The sequence below is a fragment of the Centropristis striata genome, chromosome 12 (assembly GCF_030273125.1).
Source record: "Centropristis striata isolate RG_2023a ecotype Rhode Island chromosome 12, C.striata_1.0, whole genome shotgun sequence".
Classification (NCBI taxonomy): Eukaryota; Metazoa; Chordata; class Actinopteri; order Perciformes; family Serranidae; genus Centropristis; species Centropristis striata.
The window spans coordinates 4,111,491-4,132,472 of record NC_081528.1 but is presented as its reverse complement, the minus strand read 5'-3'; the positions used below and the strand labels follow the sequence as shown (position 1 = coordinate 4,132,472).

General features: G+C 36.0%; 1 protein-coding gene across 1 annotated transcript in view; it reads right to left on the bottom strand.

Moving 5' to 3' along the window:
- The window catches only part of LOC131982220 (F-BAR and double SH3 domains protein 1-like), a 29,013-nt gene extending 8,395 nt beyond the window's left edge, over positions 1–20,618 (bottom strand). The window contains exons 1-12 of the mRNA XM_059346817.1: positions 20,607–20,618; positions 19,764–19,861; positions 18,494–18,539; positions 14,671–14,744; positions 13,125–13,269; positions 11,320–11,456; positions 10,904–10,967; positions 8,782–8,910; positions 6,429–6,551; positions 1,812–1,907; positions 641–757; positions 426–530 (exon numbers count right to left, since the gene is read on the bottom strand). Coding sequence (XP_059202800.1) covers positions 426–530; positions 641–757; positions 1,812–1,907; positions 6,429–6,551; positions 8,782–8,910; positions 10,904–10,967; positions 11,320–11,456; positions 13,125–13,269; positions 14,671–14,744; positions 18,494–18,539; positions 19,764–19,861; positions 20,607–20,618 — 1,146 coding nt within the window. The remainder of the gene's footprint in view (positions 1–425; positions 531–640; positions 758–1,811; positions 1,908–6,428; positions 6,552–8,781; positions 8,911–10,903; positions 10,968–11,319; positions 11,457–13,124; positions 13,270–14,670; positions 14,745–18,493; positions 18,540–19,763; positions 19,862–20,606) is intronic.
- Between the last annotated feature and the right edge of the window lie 364 nt (positions 20,619–20,982).

Genomic DNA, 20,982 nt, shown 5'->3' with positions numbered 1-20,982 from the left:
ACACTTAAAATAAGAAATTAACTCTTAAAACAAGATAAATTATCAAACACTTCTAAATCTAAGTTTGTTTTATCTTAAGAACCAAATAATTTGCAGACGGCCCGCACCCTCACTTGAAGTTGTTTTGTGTTGTGTCTTAATACTGTGACTTTACTCTTGCTGTTGTCCTGTGTTGTATTGTGTTTTAACAGTGTGAAACTTTGTTATTGTTGTTTGAAAGGCTTGTTTGTTTGTGTTAGATTGATGTTATTTGTTCCTGCCCAGGGACGACAGATGAAATTTAGCTAGTAGCTAACTCTGGTACGGCTGAGAGCCATGCACTGTCCCTGTTAAATAAACTAATAAATAAATAACTAAATAGAATGTGAGAGGATGAGGTGAAGAGCAGAGTAAATAGACTTTCTACCTGCTGGTTATATTGGTACCTTTGCTTTCCTGACACTCTCCTGCACCTCTGCTATCTTCTGCTCCACGCTGAGCCCCGTCTCCCCTGACAACAGCTTCAACCGACTCTCCAACATCTGGAGAGCCTGACGGAGAAACACACACAGATAAACAACACAACACTCATAATACAGGAACAGGAAAGAGAGAGCCACTGCTGCAAACTCTCATCAGCTCAGGAGCAGTGAAGTGTCACCCTCTCTCCGTGGGTGATGATTTTGTAGTCCTTAGCAGCTTTTGTAGTCCATTTCTTGGCCTCCTTCACCAGACAGCCGTCTGCTTCTGAAGCACACACCTCCTGCAGAGCAGACACCTGCCAGAATAATTATTCTCATTATTTTGGCATTTAGCAAATAGAAATAATTTTTGTAATCCTAACGGACCTAAAACAGGAAAAGTGATTGTCTGATTTCATGTCAGACAGTGAGAAAAAAAGCATATGTGTCTTTTTATATAGTGTATGTAAACTTCTGGTTTCAACTATTTATATACTATGCTGCCCTACAAAGTCTAACTGCAGTAACTACATTTTGGGTCAAAATTGAGTTACAACTAAAAATGAACTCCTTGATGTCTGTTTTATCTTGTGACAATGTTTTAGATTTCAATTTTGCTTTATTTCAGAGAAATAATTATATAAAAAACACAAAATCCAACTGAAAACCAAGCAGTAATTGCACTTACCACGGTCTGCTTTGGATATATATATACTAATTTAAACATAAAAAATAATAGAAATTATAAGTTTATTTGAAAGGGAAATTATTATCTATAGTAATAGATAGTGATGAAGTAAAAAAAAAAGTGAGATAAAATTATATTAAGACTAAAATATAACATTTCTTTATTATATTAAGTATAAAATACACAAATCTTTGAACCATTAAATACACTTATAACAAAATCAGTTTGAAAATGTTTATTCACTGAAAACAAAATATAAAAAACTCAAGGAATATTTCCAATATTTGTGACACTTGGAAAAGTGTTGTAAACATAAATTCCATTTAATTTCAATTTGGAAAAAAAAAGAAAAATCATAGAAATTCAACTTGCATAATTTCTCTTTTCAGGATTTAGAAAAAATTGCACTGATGATGATCAAAATTGTCTGCATCAAAAAACTATGACAAATACTATATATATATGTTTATTATTTTCCACTTTTACTGAGTAACATCTACTTCCTTTTTGACCATAACTGCCAAATATTAAAATATTTTTTTCGGATTTGTAACCCATTGAATGGCAGTTTGTTTACATAAACACTAAATGTTTTGAAAGTGAAATTCTTTCCCTCACCTCGATGAACTAAAACCCAAAGAGTCCCCAGTGATGCAGGTAGAATCGTTTGTTAACTGACTCACCTTGTCACGAGGAGCCGGCTGGAAGGTGAATTCAGGAGTTTTGCTGAAGGAGACGGACTCCTGAATGAACTGCAGAACATTTCTCTCTCTGGTCACCTGGCAACACAGCAACCAATCAATGTTAAGCTACTTATACATCAGAAGACTTTGAAAATATTTGGAAAAGACTCGTGGAAAACTATCAGCTCACATCTAAAGACAAGAGTTGAGACTTTTTAGTCTCACACTGAGATTTCAGACAGACTGTCAATCTAGCAGGGAAACTATTTACAAGACTACAACTAGATTCTTTTAGCATTTTTTCCCATCATGCATTTTTTTCCCATCATGCTCTTGTTAAAAACTGACTAAACGGAGGAGAAGCAGCTTTTGGCTCCAGCTGCTCTAGTGTGTGACTCTGTGGTTTGTGTTAAAAAAACAACAAAAAGAGGGGAAGACGCCACAAAATGCTCCTCACAAAGCTGAAAAGGGGTTTCTGTTTTTCTCACATGAAAAGTTGACTTTTTTACAGTAAAAATAGATATAAAAAAATAGAGGAAAGGAACATTTAGAAATGAATCCATGATATACATTCATGTCAAATTGAATTCTAATGTGTTTAATTTAATCTCTATCAACAGTCAATCAGACAGAACTGCAGCCTGTTTACACAGAGCAGAGAGGAGAGGACAGGAGTGGTTGTAAAAATGAATGATGTGCCAATGAAGCCTCATGAACCATTTTCTTTATTTTCTGACTCCACTAGATGGAGCTCTCTGTCCAACAATTGGCTGGAAACACAATTAATTACTATACGCTGTAAAAAAAAATCTGTTTAATTTACAGTAAAATACTGGCAGCTGTGGTTGCCAGAACTTCACCGTAAGAAATACAGTGAGCGTATGTAAATGTAAATATCAGCAAAAAAACTGTAATTTATACTGAATAATCCCATTACTTTCAGGATAATTGTGTCATCATGGTATTTCTCCATTCATTTGACATGAAAATTGTTTATTTTTACAGCACAACTGTGTTTTCTACAGTTTATGACAGTAGAATTTAAAGTTTTATGCTATTCTTTGATTTACAGTAATTAAAAGTATCTACTACGGTGATGTACAATGTTCAATTTTACGACCTATTTCTGATGCAATTTGACAGTGTTTTACTGTCATTTCTACAAACATTTTTTACAGTGTAGCTCAAAAATGCAAATAGTTCATTATGTGCATAATGTGCAGACCAAGTTTTTTTTTTACTGCAATACCACCATGAGTGGTGTTGCAGTAATAGTTTCAAGCTAAACTGGATACAAAGTGTCCCGGTGGATCTGGTGAACAGAATCCCACTGTTTCCTCTCCACCAACCTGGTGACATAAAACAGAATGAGACCTACGTGTTAAAATGCTTCCAACCCACACATGTCGAAGGGAACAGCGTATGACGGGACACATTTCACATTTCACTCAGCTGCTACATTAGTTTTTGTGTACGTGTTGAATTTCCATCTGTAAACTTCAGCTCTGTGAAAAAAGAACCTTGTTGCACCAGTAAACCTCTTAACTCTATGGAGTCTTATAGGGCTGTTTTGTCCATTTTTGAATCCTTTTCAGGTCTTTTCGTGTCTTTGTAAGTCATTTTGTGTCTTTTTTGGTCATTTGTGTCTTTTTTGTGTCTTTTTTGTGTTTTTTTTGGTCATTTTGTGTCTTCTGTGGGGTTTTTTTGTGGTCATTCTCTCTTCTCATTTTGTCTTTTTTGGTCATTTTATGTCTTTTCTTTGTCATTTGTGTCTTTAAGTGTCTTTTTTTAGTCATTTGTGTCTTTTTTTGGTCATTTTGTGTATTTTTTTTCGTCGTTTTGTGTCTTTTTTAGTCATTTGTGTCTTTTAGTGTCTTTTTTTGGTCATTTTGTGTATTTTTTTTGTCGTTTTGTGTCTTTTTTTAGTCATTTGTGTCTTTTTGTGTCTTTTTTTGGTCATTTGGTGTCTTTTTTTAGTCATTTGTTTCTTTTTTGGTCATTTTGTGTCTTTTTTTTCGTCGTTTTGTGTCTTTTTTTAGTCATTTGTGTCTGTTAGTGTCTTTTTTTGGTCATTTTGTGTCTTTCTTTGTCATTGTCATTTAGTCATAGTCATTTTTATATTTCTTCTTAATTATTTTGTGACTTTTTTTAGTTATTTTGTGTCTTCTGTGGGTTTTTTTGGTCATTCTGTCTTCTGAGTTTGTCTTTTTTGGTCATTTTATGTCTTTTTTTAGTCATTTTGTGTCTTTTTGTGTCTTTTTTTTGTCATTTTGTGTCCTTTATTTGTCATTGTCTCTTTTTGTGTCTCTTTTTAGTCATTTTGCGTCTTTTTTAGTCATTTTGTGTCTTTTTTTAGTCATTTTGTGTCTTTTATAGTCCTTAAGTCCAACATAAAATGTGATTTTGAATCTTTTTTTTAAACTTTCAAAACACTATCATGCTCAATAAAAAAATGAAATGTTGCAAATGTGACCAAAGGTGTCAAATCTACCATATAAGAGGGTTCCATCCAGTTCTATCATTTGATACTAAATCTATTTGAGCTTGTCTCCAGTTTTACTTGGTATATCATCATCAAACTGAAACTGGCCTCATGGAGTTTACAGCCAGAACTTTAGAGGTAAATTTACAGTAGGGCTCCACGCTGCTTTGTTTTCTAGTCTGATGGAGGCAACAAGTCTGGATTATTTGGAGCTTTTGGACACTCCACAGGGTTAAAACTAACTGATCTTTTTTTTGAAACATGGTCCTATTTGACCATTTCTTTTTTGTTTTAATTTCTTTATTTTCAACTTTGTGTTTTATCCCTGTCTGCCAGCCACCCTGTCCCCCTCCGCCCCCACCAAGGTGAGAAATGTCTTATGTCTGGTTTCTCAGGAGCCACTGTGGGATTCTTTGTGTGTATGAATCTCAGACAGTAAATAAAAGGCTTGGATAGATATCAGATCAGATGTGACGGTTTATATCATTAACCCATAAGAACCCATGGTGACAACAAACACTTTAAATCTTCTATAATCTCCCATATTCAGCTTTATGCTTCACATTAACTCATTACATCCCTAAGTGATGTATACTCAACACCCTGGTGTGGTGGTCATGTGACTGGGACAGGAAGTGACTTCTCCAACATGTGGCTGTGACTAGAAACAGAAATGTGAAAAAGTAGCTAATTTCAAAAAGCTTATTTTTTGTTACGAGGCTTAAAGTTTAAACCCATTTAACAATTCTAATCTGTTAATAGGGTTTCCTTTATGGCAATTAACTTGTTCTGACCATATTTCCTAAACAAATTAAAGTCACAATTTTGATAAATGTTGTGGAGATGCAAAAGAAAAAGGCAAATTTATGTCTCTGTAAGCAGAAAATGTGTCTAGTTTTATTAAATTTTAAAATATGAAATATTATAAACATAAATACCATAACGCCCATTGTAACGTATATGTCACATCACAGATCTTTGACATTTAGGGGTAGTATTTTTTTTTAAACATCAGAATATTTGAACATTTGAATACGTCCAACTGGGTCTGGGTTCTTATGGGTTAAAATATATATGTCTGTCTTTTCTAGTTTCCATCATAGTGTAAAAAAAAACAAACAGTCGCTACACTGCATTACAATATTTACATAATTTGGACGATGCCTTATGTTCTGTGGGGGTGAATCAGACCCGCTGATTTACTTGTATGGAGTAGCAGAACACATAGCATGTGGTGATATAATATATTATATATAATAATATATATATATAGACCGATATTGTGATTAAAGATTTTTTGCCATATTGCCCAGCCCTAATGCTGTATAGAGACATCGGTGCCACATACACAACCATGGGCTGAAACAATAACAAAAATGTCTGTTTGTAGCTAATGCTGCGTTTGATTGCACTCGGAACTTGGAAAGATGGTCGGAAATATGTGGAAAACAGTCACTTTATCTTCAACATTTAGTCTGTTATGTGTCGTTTGATTTAGCATTTGTGTTACTAAAAGTGTAGGATTACTTTGTAGTGGTATTTGCACTCCCACCCTGTTAATTAAAGAGTTTGTGTGAGCGTAGTAGGGACGAAAAAGCACAGTAAAAGTGTAAAAAATATTAGTTTGTCCCATATTAGGTAGCTGATGTACATCCCCAGAATAATTTTTAAATGCTCGAAAGAAATCCAAACAAACATCAGTTTGCTGTGGCCGGCCATGTTTTCCGAGGTTGAGTAATGAAACGCATTTACCCCAGAAGTCGGAATTTCCAACTTGGATCTTTCCGAGTTCCGAGTGCAATCGAACGCAGCATAAATGTTAAAGCTAATTTTAGCTATATGTTAGCAAGCTAAGACAGGTAATACTGCATAGGTTTCTGATTTATCCACATTCTACTACAACATGAGCCACATAGTGTCAATTTTTTTAGCTTAACTTACAGAAATGTAGTGAGCCTAAAACTGTGTGTATCCACTCTTGTCCACTTTTTTTTTTTTTTTTTAGATTTTTACAACTTAGTTCTGGGTTTTAAACATGTCTTTGTTGTTTGCTGTAGAGGCTCATCTCTACGCTATACTGTATATAAAATAAAATAAAAACAGTAAATAAAAAAACAGTGTACACTCACTCATACCTTTGCAACACTGTCCCATATGGTGCTGTACTGTTTGTGCGTGGTGAGACAGGTGTCCATCTCCGTCTCACACAGAAGGGTAAAATGTCTCCTCAGGTCATCATAAACATCTCCGTCCATTTGCTGTTGAGAGAAACAACATTAGTATAGTTTTAAAACTCTCAAAGCTCCATCTAATATCAATGATGGCCAGAGGCTTCAAGGCAAAACTGCTGTTGGGACCCTATTGAACCCCCAGTACATCTGATCAAGTACTGGACTTAAGTGCAATTTTGAGGTACTTGTACTTTACTTGAGTACTTCCAGTTTATGTAACTTTATACTTCTACTTCACCACATTTTGAGGCAAATATTATACTTTTATCCCTCTTGAGTCACCAAAAATTTACCACAAAATTTACCTCTAAAGTTCTGGCTGTAAACTCCATGAGGCCAGTTTCAGTTTGATGATGATATACCAAGTAAAACTGGAGACAAGCTCAAATATATTTAGTATCAAATGATAGAACTGGATGGAACCCTCTTATATGTTAGATTTGACACCTTTGTTCACATATGCAACATTTAAAATTCTTTACTGAGCATGATAGTGTTTTGAAAGTAAAAAAAGATTCAAAATCACATTTTATGTTGGACTAAAAGACACAAAATGACCAAAAAAAGACACAAAATAACTAAAAAAGACACGAAAAGACATGAAAAGGATTCAAAAATGGACAAAGTAGCCCAAGACTCCATAGAGTTAACTCTGTTAACTCATTTAGCTGACAGCTTTAGTTACTTTACAGGTCCAGATTTAACATGAAAATTTAAAGTGATTATACTATTTATTGTAAATTAAACAGTATATTAAAAATAAGCCCTAATTGAGAAAATTAAAACGCTGCTTACATTAATGGATCAATAATTGTAATCTCATGATATATTTAGAATATATATAACAATGAGCGGGTACGAGTACTTATACTTTTGATACTTTAAGTACATTTTGATGCTGATACTTTTGTACTTTAACTTCACTAAGTGTTGAATGCAGGATTTTTACTTGTAGTGGAGTCATTTCACAGTGTTGTATTAGTACTTTTACTTAAGTAAACATTGTGATAATTAATTTACCTTCTCAAACACTAGTTAAGAGTCTTCTTTAATACAGCATGATATTCTTTTTGTAAATGATTTCTTCTCCTCAAAAAGGAAGAGATGATGACATCATTTTGTGTTTTGTGCACTGTGCAGAGCAAAGTCTGCAACATGTCAGGAAATGATGCGGTCTGAGGTTTAGCTTCCTATTTCTCCAGTTTACATGTGGCAGGTTTGTGAGGCGTCAACCTCCGGGTCTGAGCAGGAGGCAAACCAGGAAGTGCCTGCAAAAGAAATCTGTCCATTCATTTCAATACAAAATGTGAAAACTTCTCACTTGACTTATTATCTCAGAATGTTTTTTTATGACAACACTATGGTCTCAATCGCTAGTAAAAAATCTTCTTCAAGACAATCTGATGTTAATAGTGTAAATAATGGCCCCATTTAGAAGAAAATAGAAGATAAAGAATCGTATGATTTGGGGCGGGGCTACCTTTGATTGACAGGTCACTAACAAGGCGAGCCTTCATCAGGAGAGAAGCAGAACAATGCGTATCCATGGCAACGTGTCAATAAAGTTATATATAACGTTAAATAGATATAATAACGTTTAGCGGTTTGGTCTCATAACTTTGACCCTTTCACTGTATTTTCACTTAACTTTATGGAGTCTTGGAGCCTTTTCATGTATTTTTTGGTCATTTTGTGTATTTTTTTTGGTAATTTTGTCTCTTTTATGGTCATTTTGTGTCTTTTTTGTCATTTTGTGTCTTTTTTCTAGTCATTTTGTGTCTTTTTTGGTCATTTTGTCTCTTTTTTTGTCATTTTCTGTCTTCTGTGTCTTTTTTGGTCATTTTGTCTATTTTTTGTAGTCATTTTGTGTCTTTTTTGGTAATTTGTGTGTCTTTTTTTGACGTCATGAAGAAGTCATGCTCCGGCGCTTTCGTGGACTCCAGAGGTTTAATGACAGTTTATTTGATCGTTTTGTTCAGTAAAAATGTCTTGTTCAGCGTTTGGTTGGACTAACAGACACTCCAAAGAGTCGCTGCTCAGTTTTCTGAGGTCAGTAACGAACATTTAGCTTTTGTTTTTTTACCAAAACTAATAATGCTCCAATTAATGCTAACATGAATTAGCAGCGACTTCTCTCAGTCAGGTTGAGGTGTAGAGAGGCGTGTAGCTGAACTCGATGCTTCCAACGGGTGACGTCACGGTGACCATGTCCATTATTTATTTACAGTCTGTGGTGTGTACATGTGTGTGTGTTTACCTCCATAATGTGTGGGAGGTCGTCAGTGTAGTAGTGTTGGTGGTGGCCGTTGACTGCTGATAACGCCAGCAGATACTCGTTACGAGCTTCAGTCAAACGGTCGTCACACTCTCTTAACCTGGCGCCGAGCTGCACACACACACACACACACACACACACACACACACACACACACACTATTTTAGGTTAAGTGAAACATGTAACAAACATTGCATATCCTAATGCGAAAAAATGAACAAATATATAGAGCAGAGTATTAAATTTGACTTTTTTTTAAAATAGAAAATTAAATGAAACCCAGTAGTGTTTATCATTTTAATTTATCCGGCTCTGATAACAAATGCAGCCTCTTTTAGCCTTAAGTTTTGTCTTAATGGCCTGAAATGGCCTGTGTTAATGTTAATGCTAATGTTAGCAAGCTAATGTTAGCTGGGTTAATGTTAAAGCTAATGTTAGCTATATGTTGGCAAGCTAATGTTAGCTGTGTTAATGTTACAGCTAATGTTAGCAAGCTAATGTTAGCTGGGTTAATGTTAAAGCTAATGTTAGCTCTATGTTGGCAAGCTAATGTTAGCTGTGTTAATGTTAAAGCTAATGTTAGCAAGCTAATGTTAGCTGGGTTAATGTTAAAGCTAATGTTAGCTATATGTTGGCAAGCTAATGTTAGCTGTGTTAATGTTAAAACTAATGTTAGCTATATGTTGGCAAGCTAATGTTAGCTGTGTTAATGTTAAAGCTAATGTTAGCTATATGTTGGCAAGCTAATCTTAGCTGTTTTAATGTTAAAGCTAACTTAAGCTATATTTTGGCAAGTTAATGCTAGCTGTGTTAATGTTAAATCTAATGTTAGCAGGCTAATGTTAGCTGGGTTAATGTTAAAGCTAATGTTAGCTATATGTTGGCAAGCTAATGTTAGATGTGTTAATGTTAAAGCTAATGTTAGCTGTGTTAATGTTAAAGCTAATGTTAGCCGGCTAATGTTAGCTGGGTTAATGTTAAAGCTAATGTCAGCTATATGTTGGCAAGCTAATCTTAGCTGTGTTAATGTTAAAGCTAATGTTAGCTATATGTTGGCAAGCTAATGTTAGCTGTGTTAATGTTAAAGCTAATGTTAGCTGGGTTAATGTTAAAGCTAATGTCAGCTATATGTTGGCAAGCTAATCTTAGCTGTGTTAATGTTAAAGCTAATGTTAGCAAGCTAATGTTAGCTGCGTTAATGTTAAAGCTATTGTTAGCTATATGTTGGCAAGCTAATGTTAGCTGTGTTAATGTTAAAGCTAATATTAGCTATATGTTGGCAAGCTAATGTTAGCTGTGTTAATGTTAAAGCTAATGTTAGCTATATGTTGGCAAGCTAATCTTAGCTGTGTTAATGTTAAAGCTAACGTAAGCTATATTTTGGCAAGTTAATGCTAGCTGTGTTAATGTTAAAGCCAATGTTAGCAAGCTAATGTTAGCCATATGTTGGCAGGGAATGTTAGCTGTGTTAACGTTAAAGCTAATGTCAGCTATATGTTGGCAAGCTAATCTTAGCTGTGTTAATGTTAAAGCTAATGTTAGCAAGCTAATGTTAGCTGGGTTAATGTTAAAGCTAATGTTAGCTATATGTTGGCAAGCTAATCTTAGCTGTGTTAATGTTAAAGCTAATGTTAGCAAGCTAATCTTAGCTGTGTTAATGTTAAAGCTAATGTTAGCAAGCTAATGTTAGCTGGGTTAATGTTAAAGCTAATGTTAGCTATATGTTGGCAAGCTAATCTTAGCTGTGTTAATGTTAAAGCCAATGTTAGCAAGCTAATGTTAGCTGTGTTAATGTTAAAGCTAATGTTAGCCATATGTTGGCAGGGAATGTTAGCTGTGTTAACGTTAAAGCTAATGTCAGCTATATGTCAGCTGTCTAAACAGTACTGACATTTAGGAATACTTTTATACTTTATACATTGTGGCAAAGACTGCTAGCTCACAGACACAGTATCTGGAAGTATGAATGTTATATTTTTAAGCTGTCTCACTCATGTATTTCATATTCATACTGCAACTTCCATTTCACATGAAGGCGATATTACTCAACATCAGATTAAGGGGACAAACAATCATACAATAGCACTACAATGACAATTCATACCTTAGCACTTATCTTCTGTAGTCCTGCTTTAAAGTGGAAAATCCCATGTTCACTCTTTCTGGCTCTGGAAGAAAGCATGAAAACAAACTGATAACACTGAATATACATCAAATTTGTAATTAAAAGCTCTGTTCTTTATATAATCTTTGAACTTAATGTTTGCCTGAGATAACACCGAGCTTTACAACAGGTACAATACATCAGTTACCTATTTTATTAATTGTTTTTTTTTAAATATTATCCTATATTGTGATCGTTTCTGCAATTGTTTTGGAAACTTTGGAGCAATCTGGAACCAGAATTTCCTTCGATATTAATAAAGTTCTATATTATCTTATCTTGTATGTTCAAATGTTCCTTAAATGAAACCACTGATCTTTTTCATGGGTTGTTCATGGGTTTGGTAGTTTAGTGACCTGCTCTGTGCGTCAGCGGATTTCTCTCTGGCAACGTTGGCGATGTGACTGAGTTGATAGTAGCTCTTCTTGATCCTGTGCAGCTCCCGCAGAGCATCCACCACCTCGCCCTGCACCCTCTGCAGCCGCTCCAGACCCTAGCATGCACACAAAGCAAAATCATTTAACATACGTTACTGACCTCAGAAAACTGAACAGCAACTCCTTGGAGTGTCTGTTAGTCCAACCAAACGCTGAACAAGACATTTTTAATGAACGAAACGTTCATTAACCCTTAATAGGACACTCCAACCTGGTCTCACAGAAATCCGTGAAATAGCCACGGATTTCGCTTAACTCAAAATCCGTGGAATAGCCACGGAATCGCTCAAATTTCCGTGAAACTGACACGGATTTCACTACAATGCAAGTTAATGACAGTCATATCCCGTGGCTATTGGTTTGTTCCAAGTCACGTGACTTTCAAGGTCCCAGCGGTCAGAACAAAAAACATGGCGGACAGTTCTCTCATTTTTAGTGAAAAATCAATATTTTGACTTAGTTTCTGCATAAAAATGGATTTTGATCACATTTATAGCGAGAAATATATGTTTTATTTTCTAAATATTCACTCAGTGAATGTACATAATCACTTTGTATGTTGGAATAGCCACGGGATATGACTGTCATTAACTTGCATTGTAGCGAAATCCGTGTCAGTTTCACGGAAATTTGAGCGATTCCGTGGCTATTCCACAGATTTTGAGTTAAGCGAAATCCGTGGCTATTTCACGGATTTCTGTGAGACCATGTTGGACACTCATTGAAATACTTGCAACTTCCAAATTTCAACCCTAGAGAATATTGGAGGATATTACATACAGCAAGAATGTGTAAAAAACAACAACATACGGACCAGGGGGAGGGGGGTAATATTTTGAGAAAAAAGTTTACGAGATTACGAGACTTTTTTCTCGTAAATCTGCAACTTTTTTCGCACAGATTTGCCACTTTAAATCTCTTAAATCTGCGACTTTTTTCTTGTAGATTTGCCACTTTAATCTAGTAAATTTGCAAAGTCATTGAAGAATAACTCTGTTTGTACGACTGTTTGTTGCAGATTTTTACATTGGAGGCCCAGGTCAATAAAGTTAATATTATTATATTATTATCATACTGATTGGTCAGATGTCATGGTGTCACTGTCTCTGATGTAGCCTGATCTTTGCTGATTAGCTGGTAGAAATCCATGTGGTTCTACGACCAAACAGAGAGACATGGGGACCCAGTTAGATATCAACTGTAGTTACCAAATATAGTTCTTCCCCCGATAAAGGGTTAAGTGAAAATACAGTGAAAGGGTCAAAGTTTTGAGACCAAACCAGTAAACGCCTTTTTAAAAAATATCTATATAGCGTTATATATAACTTTATTGACATGTTGCCGTGGATACGCATTGCTCTGCTTCTCTCCTGATGACGGCTCGCCTTGTTAGCCACCTGTCAATCAAAGGTAGCCCCGCCCCAAACCATACGATTCTTTATCTTCTATTTTCTTCTAAATGGGGCCATTATTTACACTATTAACATCAGATTGTCTTGAAGAAGATTTTTTACTAGTGATTGAGACCATAGTGTTGTCCTACAAAAAATGTTTCTGAGACAATGAATCAAGTGAAAAGTTTTCTCATTTTGTATTGAAATGAATGGACAAAAATGCTTCTGCAGCCGCCGTCAGCGCCCCCTGCTGGAATTTTCGGTAGAATGCAGCTTAAGGCACTTCCTGGTGTGTGTATACTGTGTGTATCTTGTGTGCAGCTCTCTTACTCTCTTGGCTCGGATGTCTTTTGCATTGCGAAGACTTCTGGAGGCTTGTCCAATCAGACGGCGGTATTCCTCTGCAGCGGCTAGTCGTGATGCGGCGGACTGAGCTGTAGCGTCCACCACTGACCGCCACACACCAAACACACTCCTGGAAACACACACACACACACACACACACACACACACAGAACACCAATAAAAGCTAATTACAGTGGTGCTTGAAAGTTTGTGAACACTTTAGAATTTTCTATATTTCTGCATAAATATGACCTAAAACAGGGATGGGCAACTTAAATGCTGCAGGGGGCCACAATTTTTCATGTTCACTACCACAGGGCCACATATAGGAGCGTGCACTTAACCAGATATGATGAAAATATGTTTACAGTGCAGTAACTTAACATATTTCATGCTCAAATGCATGTTTTAACCCTTTGATGCACAACATGGGTCTAAAGTGACCTGACTAAGTTTTTATGTTTTATATCTTTGCAATAAATTAATTTCATCATTCAGTATTCCAGGTTTTCCTCAGTTAACTTGTTTTTGATCATCATACGTCCTCATTTTTTGTTTTCATTTCTTACTTGTTGAATAAAACCCCTTTTTTTTGTATCACTACGCTTCTAATGCACGAAGTCATTATTGACCCATGTGTGTAAATTTGATGTAATAATACAAAAAATATTTTTCTTCATAAAGTATGAAAGGAAAAATGGATATAATGATCTGTTGTAATTTAAAAAAAAGATATTCAAACGAAGGTGCTTTTTATGTTGTGCATCAAAGGGTTAACAGTATAATTATGAATACAAAAGGTTTGAAGCAAATAAAAAATAACCACTTACTGTGATTTCTTTATTTTTTCAGTGCAAGAACAGCAGACCAACATTAATTGCAAGAAGTAATTATGTGCATTTTTACACTGTACTTTTAAGATTTCATGCTCAAATGCATGTAGTTGTACTGAGGGCCACTTCAAGTGAGGGTGCGGGCCGTATGTGGCCCCCGGGCCTCCAGTTGCCCATCCCTGCTCTAGATCAACATCAGATTTTCACACCTAAAAGTCCTAGAACGCTTTTTCTGAGGTCCTCAGAAATCTCCTTTGTTCGGCCATGATGCGCTCCCATAAACACGTGTTGATAGAGCCCTGTTCGTTTGTTCACATTTAATTATCATCCTATTGATTGAAAACACCTGACTCTAATTTCAACTTCAATTTAACCCTTTGATGCACATCATGGTCTAAAGTGACCCGACTAAGTTTTTATATTTTATATCTTTGCAACAAATTAATTCCATCATTTAGTATTCCAGGTTTTCCTCAATCTACTTGTTTTTTAAAACCATAGCTTATTAAACCAACTTTGTATTGAATTTGTCTACTGGGACACTATATTGTACTTGCATAAACATTATGTAAATTCAACACAAACCACTGTTTCCGGCAAAGCTGATAACATTATGCAACTCTCTTGTTTTCCTGTAGTGTGTTGTGTGTGTGTGTGTGTGTGTGTGTGTGTGTGTGTGTGTGTGTGTGTGTAGTCACCCAGAAGTGATATTATCTGTGTGTCCTCGTTGCCAGTCTCTTTTCTGGTACTGGACAGCTAACCTCTGGAGAGCCTGTAAATGCACAGGGAAAGACAGTAAAATGTACTTTATTGAACCTTATTGAACCTTATTGAACCTTATTGAACCTTATTGAACCTTATTGGATAAATGCATTCCTTTACTATCATTTGCTTCCACACAGTAAACTGCACAAACACAAAAATAAACTCAGGAGTTATCATATAATGTGTTCTTTTAGCTCACGGTGATGGAAGTGATGATAAGGTAATCTCTAAATTGACGTGGCTGTAGAGTTGTTTAAAACTTCCTCCCAATTTTTCTGAAATATTCCTGCTTGGAACAAACATGAATCTGAAATTATTGCTAGCCAACATTGAGGATTTACAGCAGGGGTCTCAAACTCAAATTACCTGGGGGCCGCTGGAGGCAGTATCAAAATGACCAAAAACAGAGAAAACTAGGACTGCGCGCAGTACTGAACGGGCCCTCGCAGTACACGCGTGTCGGGGCATGCTGCCGTCAGGGTTTGTGCGTTGCAGGGGCCAGTCTACACCACCCCTATGAATTTCATTGCCTTAAGTGTTATGGTCTGGGCACATTGGCACTTATTAAATTAAACTGCCGCCAGAGCACCATCTAGGGGCCGATCAATAAAATCTTCAAGGGTTATCCTCAGGAGAGCATTGACATTAAGTTTACCAAATTTGGTGTTAATCCGACCAACCAATGTGGAGATATAAAATACATCAATTTAAAGAGCGCCACCTAGTGGTCATCGCCCAAAATTTTGCACAGAGCCTCAGGGGCTCATGGGGAAGTAGGAACCTGAGTTTCATGTCATTCAGACACACCAATGTGGAGATATGCAACACTTTGTGTTTTGTGTTGAAAATAGCGCCACCTGCAGGAAGTTTTTATGTAATAAGTTGAGTATTCTTTGGGTAATCAAAATTCTTTTAATAACTTTTTGTCATGAGGGTCCATAGATGGTGTGTGCAAAGTTTGGTGCAAAACGATGAAATTGCCTAGGAGGAGTTCGAAAAAGTAGGTTTGCGACATTTCGCGAATTTGCGGAAAAAAACGGTAGGCGAAAATGGGAGTGGCCTATATCACGAGATTCAGCACAACTCAGTGAACGCGTGGATATAAGTTTTTTGAATGTGCGATAAAGTATGTGGGAGTTATTAGCCAAAACGCACTTTCCTTTATTGTAGCGCCACCTAGTGGTGAAAATTCAGGATGACAATAGATTATAAAACTTTTCGCCATGTGTGACTTATATTTAAAGTTTTGTGAGTTTTGGGGTATGTTCAGGCATTGAAAAATGCAATCATTTGGGTACGAGAAAAATAAAAAGAAGTACACGCGTGTCGGGGCATGCTGCCGTCGGGGTGTATGCGTTACAGGGGCCAGTCTATACCACCCCTATGAATTTCATTGCCTTAAGTCTTGTGGTCTGGGCACAGTGGAACTTATTAAATTAAACTGCCGCCAGAGCGCCACCTAGGGGCTGATCAATAAAATCTTCAAGGGTTATCCTCAGGAGGGCTTTGACAATAAGTATACCAAGTTTGGTGTTAATCCGACGAACCGATATGGAGATATAAAATACTTCAATTTAAAGAGCGCCACCTAGTGGTCATCGCGCAAAATTTTGCACAGAGCCTCAGGGGCTCATGGGGAAGTAGTAACCTGAGTTTCATGTCATTCAGACACACCAATGTGGAGATATGCAACACTTTGTGTTTTGTGTTGATAATAGCGCCACCTGCAGGAAGTTGTTACTTAATAACTTGAGTATTCTTTGGGTAATCAAAATTCTTTTAATAACTTTTTGTCATGAGGGTCCATAGATGCTGTGTGCAAAGTTTGGTGCAAAACGATGAAATTGCCTAGGAGGAGTTCGAAAAAGTAGGTTTGCGACATTTTGCGAATTTGCGAAAAAAAACGGTAGGCGAAAATGGGCGTGGCCTATATCACGAGATTCAGCACAACTCAGTGAACGCGTGGATATACGTTTTTTGAATGTGCGACAAAGTATGTGGGAGTTATTAGCCAAAACGCGCTTTCCTTTATTATAGCGCCACCTAGTGGTGGAAATTCAGGATGACAATAGATTATAAAATTTTTCGCCAGGTGTGACTTATATTCAAAGTTTCATGAGTTTTGGGGTATGTTCAGGCAGTGAAATATGCGATCATTTGGGTACGAGAATAATAAAAAAACTAGGACTGCGCGCAGTACTGAACGGGCCCTCGCAGTACACGCGTGTCGGGGCATGCTGCCGTCGGGGTTTGTGCGTTACAGGAGCCAGTCTATACCACCCCTATGATTTTCATTGCCTTAAGTCTAATGGTCTGGGCACAGTGGCATTTTTTTAATTAAACTGCCGCCAGAGCGCCACCTAGGGGCCGATCAATAAAACCATCAAGGGTTATCCTCAGGAGGTCATTGACAATAAGTATACCAAGTTTGGTGTTAATCTGACCAACCGATTTGGAGATATAAATTACTTCAATTTAAAGGGCGCCACCTAGTGGTCATCGGCCAAAATTTTGCAGAAAGCCTCAGGGGCTCATGCGGAAGTAGTAACCTGAGTTTCATGTCATTCAGACACACCAATGTGGAGATATGCAACACTTTGTGTTTTGTGTTGAAAATAGCGCCACCTGCAGGAAGTTGTTATTTAATAACTTGAGTATTCTTTGGGTAATCAAAATTCTTTTAATAACTTTTTGTCATGAGGGTCCATAGATGCTGTGTGCAAAGTTTGGTGCAGAACGATGAAATTACCTAGGAGGAGTTCGAAAAAGTAGGTTTACGACATTTCGCGAATTTGCGAAAAAAAACGGTAGGCGAAAATGGGAGTGGCCTATATCACGAGATTCAGCACAACCCAGTGAACGCGTGGATATAAGTTTTTTGAATGTGCGATAAAGTATGTGGGAGTTATTAGCCTAAACGGGCTTTCCTTTATTTTAGCGCCACCTAGTGGTGGACATTCAGGATGACAATAGATTATAAAATTTTTCACCATGTGTGACTTATATTTAAAGTTTCATGAGTTTTGGGGTATGTTCAGGCAGTGAAAAATGCAATCATTTCGTCACGAGAATAAAAATAATAAATAATCATTCGAAATACAATAGGGACCTCGCAGGTCGTTGCCTGCTCGGGCCCTAATAAATAAATAATCATTCGAAATACAATAGGGACCTCGCAGGTCGTTGCCTGCTCGGGCCCTAATTACTGAAAAAGACACAAAATTACAAAAAAAAAGACACAAAATGACCAAAAAAGACTCAAAATTACAAAAAAGACACAAAATGACTGAAAAAACACTAAATTACTGAAAGAAGAAACAAGATGACCAAAAAATACACAAAATGACCAAAAAAAGACAAAATGAGAAGACAGAATGACAAAAAAAACGCCACAGAAGACACAAAAGACACAAAAAAAGACACAAAAAAGACAAAAAAGACACAAAAAAGACACAAAATGACAAAAAAGACACAAAAAGACACAAAATGACTTATTTAAAGACATGAACAGGATAAAAAATGGACCAAATAGCCCTATAAGACTCCTTAGAGTTAACAGCTTAACAGTGTTAAGATCACAACAGAAGTACAGGCACATGTACAGACACACACATGTTGTACACACAGGAGACAACAAACAACAGCACAGCACTCAGGGGCTGATATGGGACCTCAAATCAATAAATCATGAGCTTTTCCAGTAAAAAAGAGAATAAAATCCAGTAAGAGGACTAACAGTGGACCAGAATAACTCACCTGAGCGTACTCCTTCTCTATGGCGGCTCGCTGCTTACTGAAGCTCCTTGGGGACAGAAAATAACATCAGCAGACATGTAAATGTTTCCACTATCGCTGTCTGGATTGATCTCACTGTCACCATTAAATCAATGTTTCATACACATAGACACAGGCTGCACGCTGCTGTAGGGCTGGGCCACATGGACCAAAAGTCATATCCCGATAGGCTGAATACCGATATATATCCTGATGTTTTTATCATAAAGTGAGAGCACATGTTTTCGATCATTTGGTGTCTTTTTTTTTAAGTCATTTTGTGTCTTTTTTTAGTCATTTTGTGTCTTTTTTGGTCCTTTTGTGTCTTTTTTGGTCATTTTGTGTCTTTTTATGTCTTTTTTTGATCATTTTGTCTCTTTTTGTGTCTTTTTTTTTGTCATTTTGTCTCTTTTTTGGTCATTTTGTGTCTCTTTTGTGTCTTTTGTTTAGTCATTTTGTGTCTTTTTTTTGTCATTTTGTGTCATTTTTGGTCCTTTTTTTGTCATTTTGTCTCTTTTTGTGTCTTTTTTTAGTCATTTTGTGTCTGTTTTTGGTCATTTTGTGTCTTTTTTTGTCCTTTTGTGTCTTTTTTTGATCATTTTGTCTCTTTTTGTGTCTTTTTTTAGTCATTTTGTGTCTTTTTTGGTCATTTTGTGTCTCTTTTGGTCATTTTGTGTCTTTTTTGAGTCATTTTGTGTCTTTTTTTTAGTAATTTTGTATCTGTTTTTGGTCATTTTGTGTCTTTTTTTGATCATTTTGCCTCTTTTTGTGTCTTTTTTTTTTTTAGTCATTTTGTCTCTTTTTGTGTTTTTTTTGTCATTTTGTGTCATTTTGGTAATTTTGTGTCTTTTTTGTCATTTTGTGTCTTTTTTTTTTGTCATTTTGTGTCTGTTTTGGTGATTTTGTGTCTTTTTTTAGTCATTTTGTGTCTTTTTTTGGTCATTTTTTGTATTTTTTTGATGATGATTTCAAAGTTCTGGAAAAGTCCCATGTCCCCTCCCACATGTATTCTGATGCATTTCATTGGCCAAAAGACCGAAAATAGGTGAAAAAAACTACAAATACTACAAAAAAGCGTATCCTCTTTCCCGGCTTTAATGGTAGAATAACGCAACAGCGCCCCTGGTTTTAATGGTCAAATGAATATATTGATATATCTTTTATATTGATATATCTTTTATATGGATATATTGCCCAGCCCTAACAGCATTTATTTATATTTTTAAATATATTTATATATTTCTATATGTACCTGATCTCCTCCAGCAGCTCGGTGTCCTGATGCTGTTTAGTCTGCAGCCTGCTGAGCTGCTCTGAGAACACCAGCTTCACCTGCTGGCTCTCCTTTACCTGCACACACACACACACACACACACACACACACACACACACACACACACACACACACACACACACTACTATGCAATAAATAAAGTTATAAAACTTAAATGCCACCTTAACCTGCTTTTTACTTGAGTAAAATGTTGAATGAAGGACTTTACTTGTCAGTGTTAATAGACCAGGGGTCTCAAACTCGTGGCCCGCGGGCCAATTGCGGCCCTCCTGATGATATTTTGTGGCCCCCACCTTGATATGAAAGTTTAATGTGAGTTTTATATGAATGGCACTTTACCGTGTTGTGTATGGAAGGTCCCTTTAATTACTTTTTTTGGTAATTTTGTGTCTTTTTTTGGTAATTGTGTCTTTTTAGAATAATTTGTGTCCTTTTTTTAAATAATTGTGTCTTTTTTTAATAATGTTGTGTCTTTTTTAATAATTTTGTGTCTTTTTTGGTAATTCTGTGTCTTTTTAAAATAATTTTGTGTCTTTTTTTTGGTAATTGTGTCTTTTTAAAATAATTTTGTTTCCTTTTTTTAAATAATTGTCTTTTTTTAATAATGTTGTGTCTTTTTTTAATAATTTTGCGTCTTTTTTGGTAATTCTGTGTCTTTTGAAAATAATTTTGTGTCTTTTTTTAGTCATTTTGTGTCATTTTGTGTCATTTTGTGTCTTTTTTAAGTAGTGTTTTTTCTCGAGTTTGAGACCCCTGTTGTAAATGCTTCGAATCATCAGGATGACTCTGTCCTTTCCATACTTGCAGTGCCATGCATTCAGATGACAAAGAAACAAGTGAAACACTTCTGTCATCTCTCAAAAATTTAATTTCTTATCATTTCACAGTCACATTTAAGTCAATTATAGTCAAGCAGTCAAACTTCGACAGAGAGGTGCAACAAAACAACTAAAAAAGACACAAAATGGCCATAAATAGATGCCAAATAAACACATAATGGCTTAATATGGATACAAATTAAACTACAAAGAGATGCAAAGCTGCAACAATGAGACACAAAACTACAGTACAGAGGTTAAAGTGACAAAAAAAGCAACACGAAATGAGAAAACCCAACCCTAACTTCTATAAAGAGGTTAAAGTGACCAAAAAAAAAGCAACATAAAACTGCTGCAAA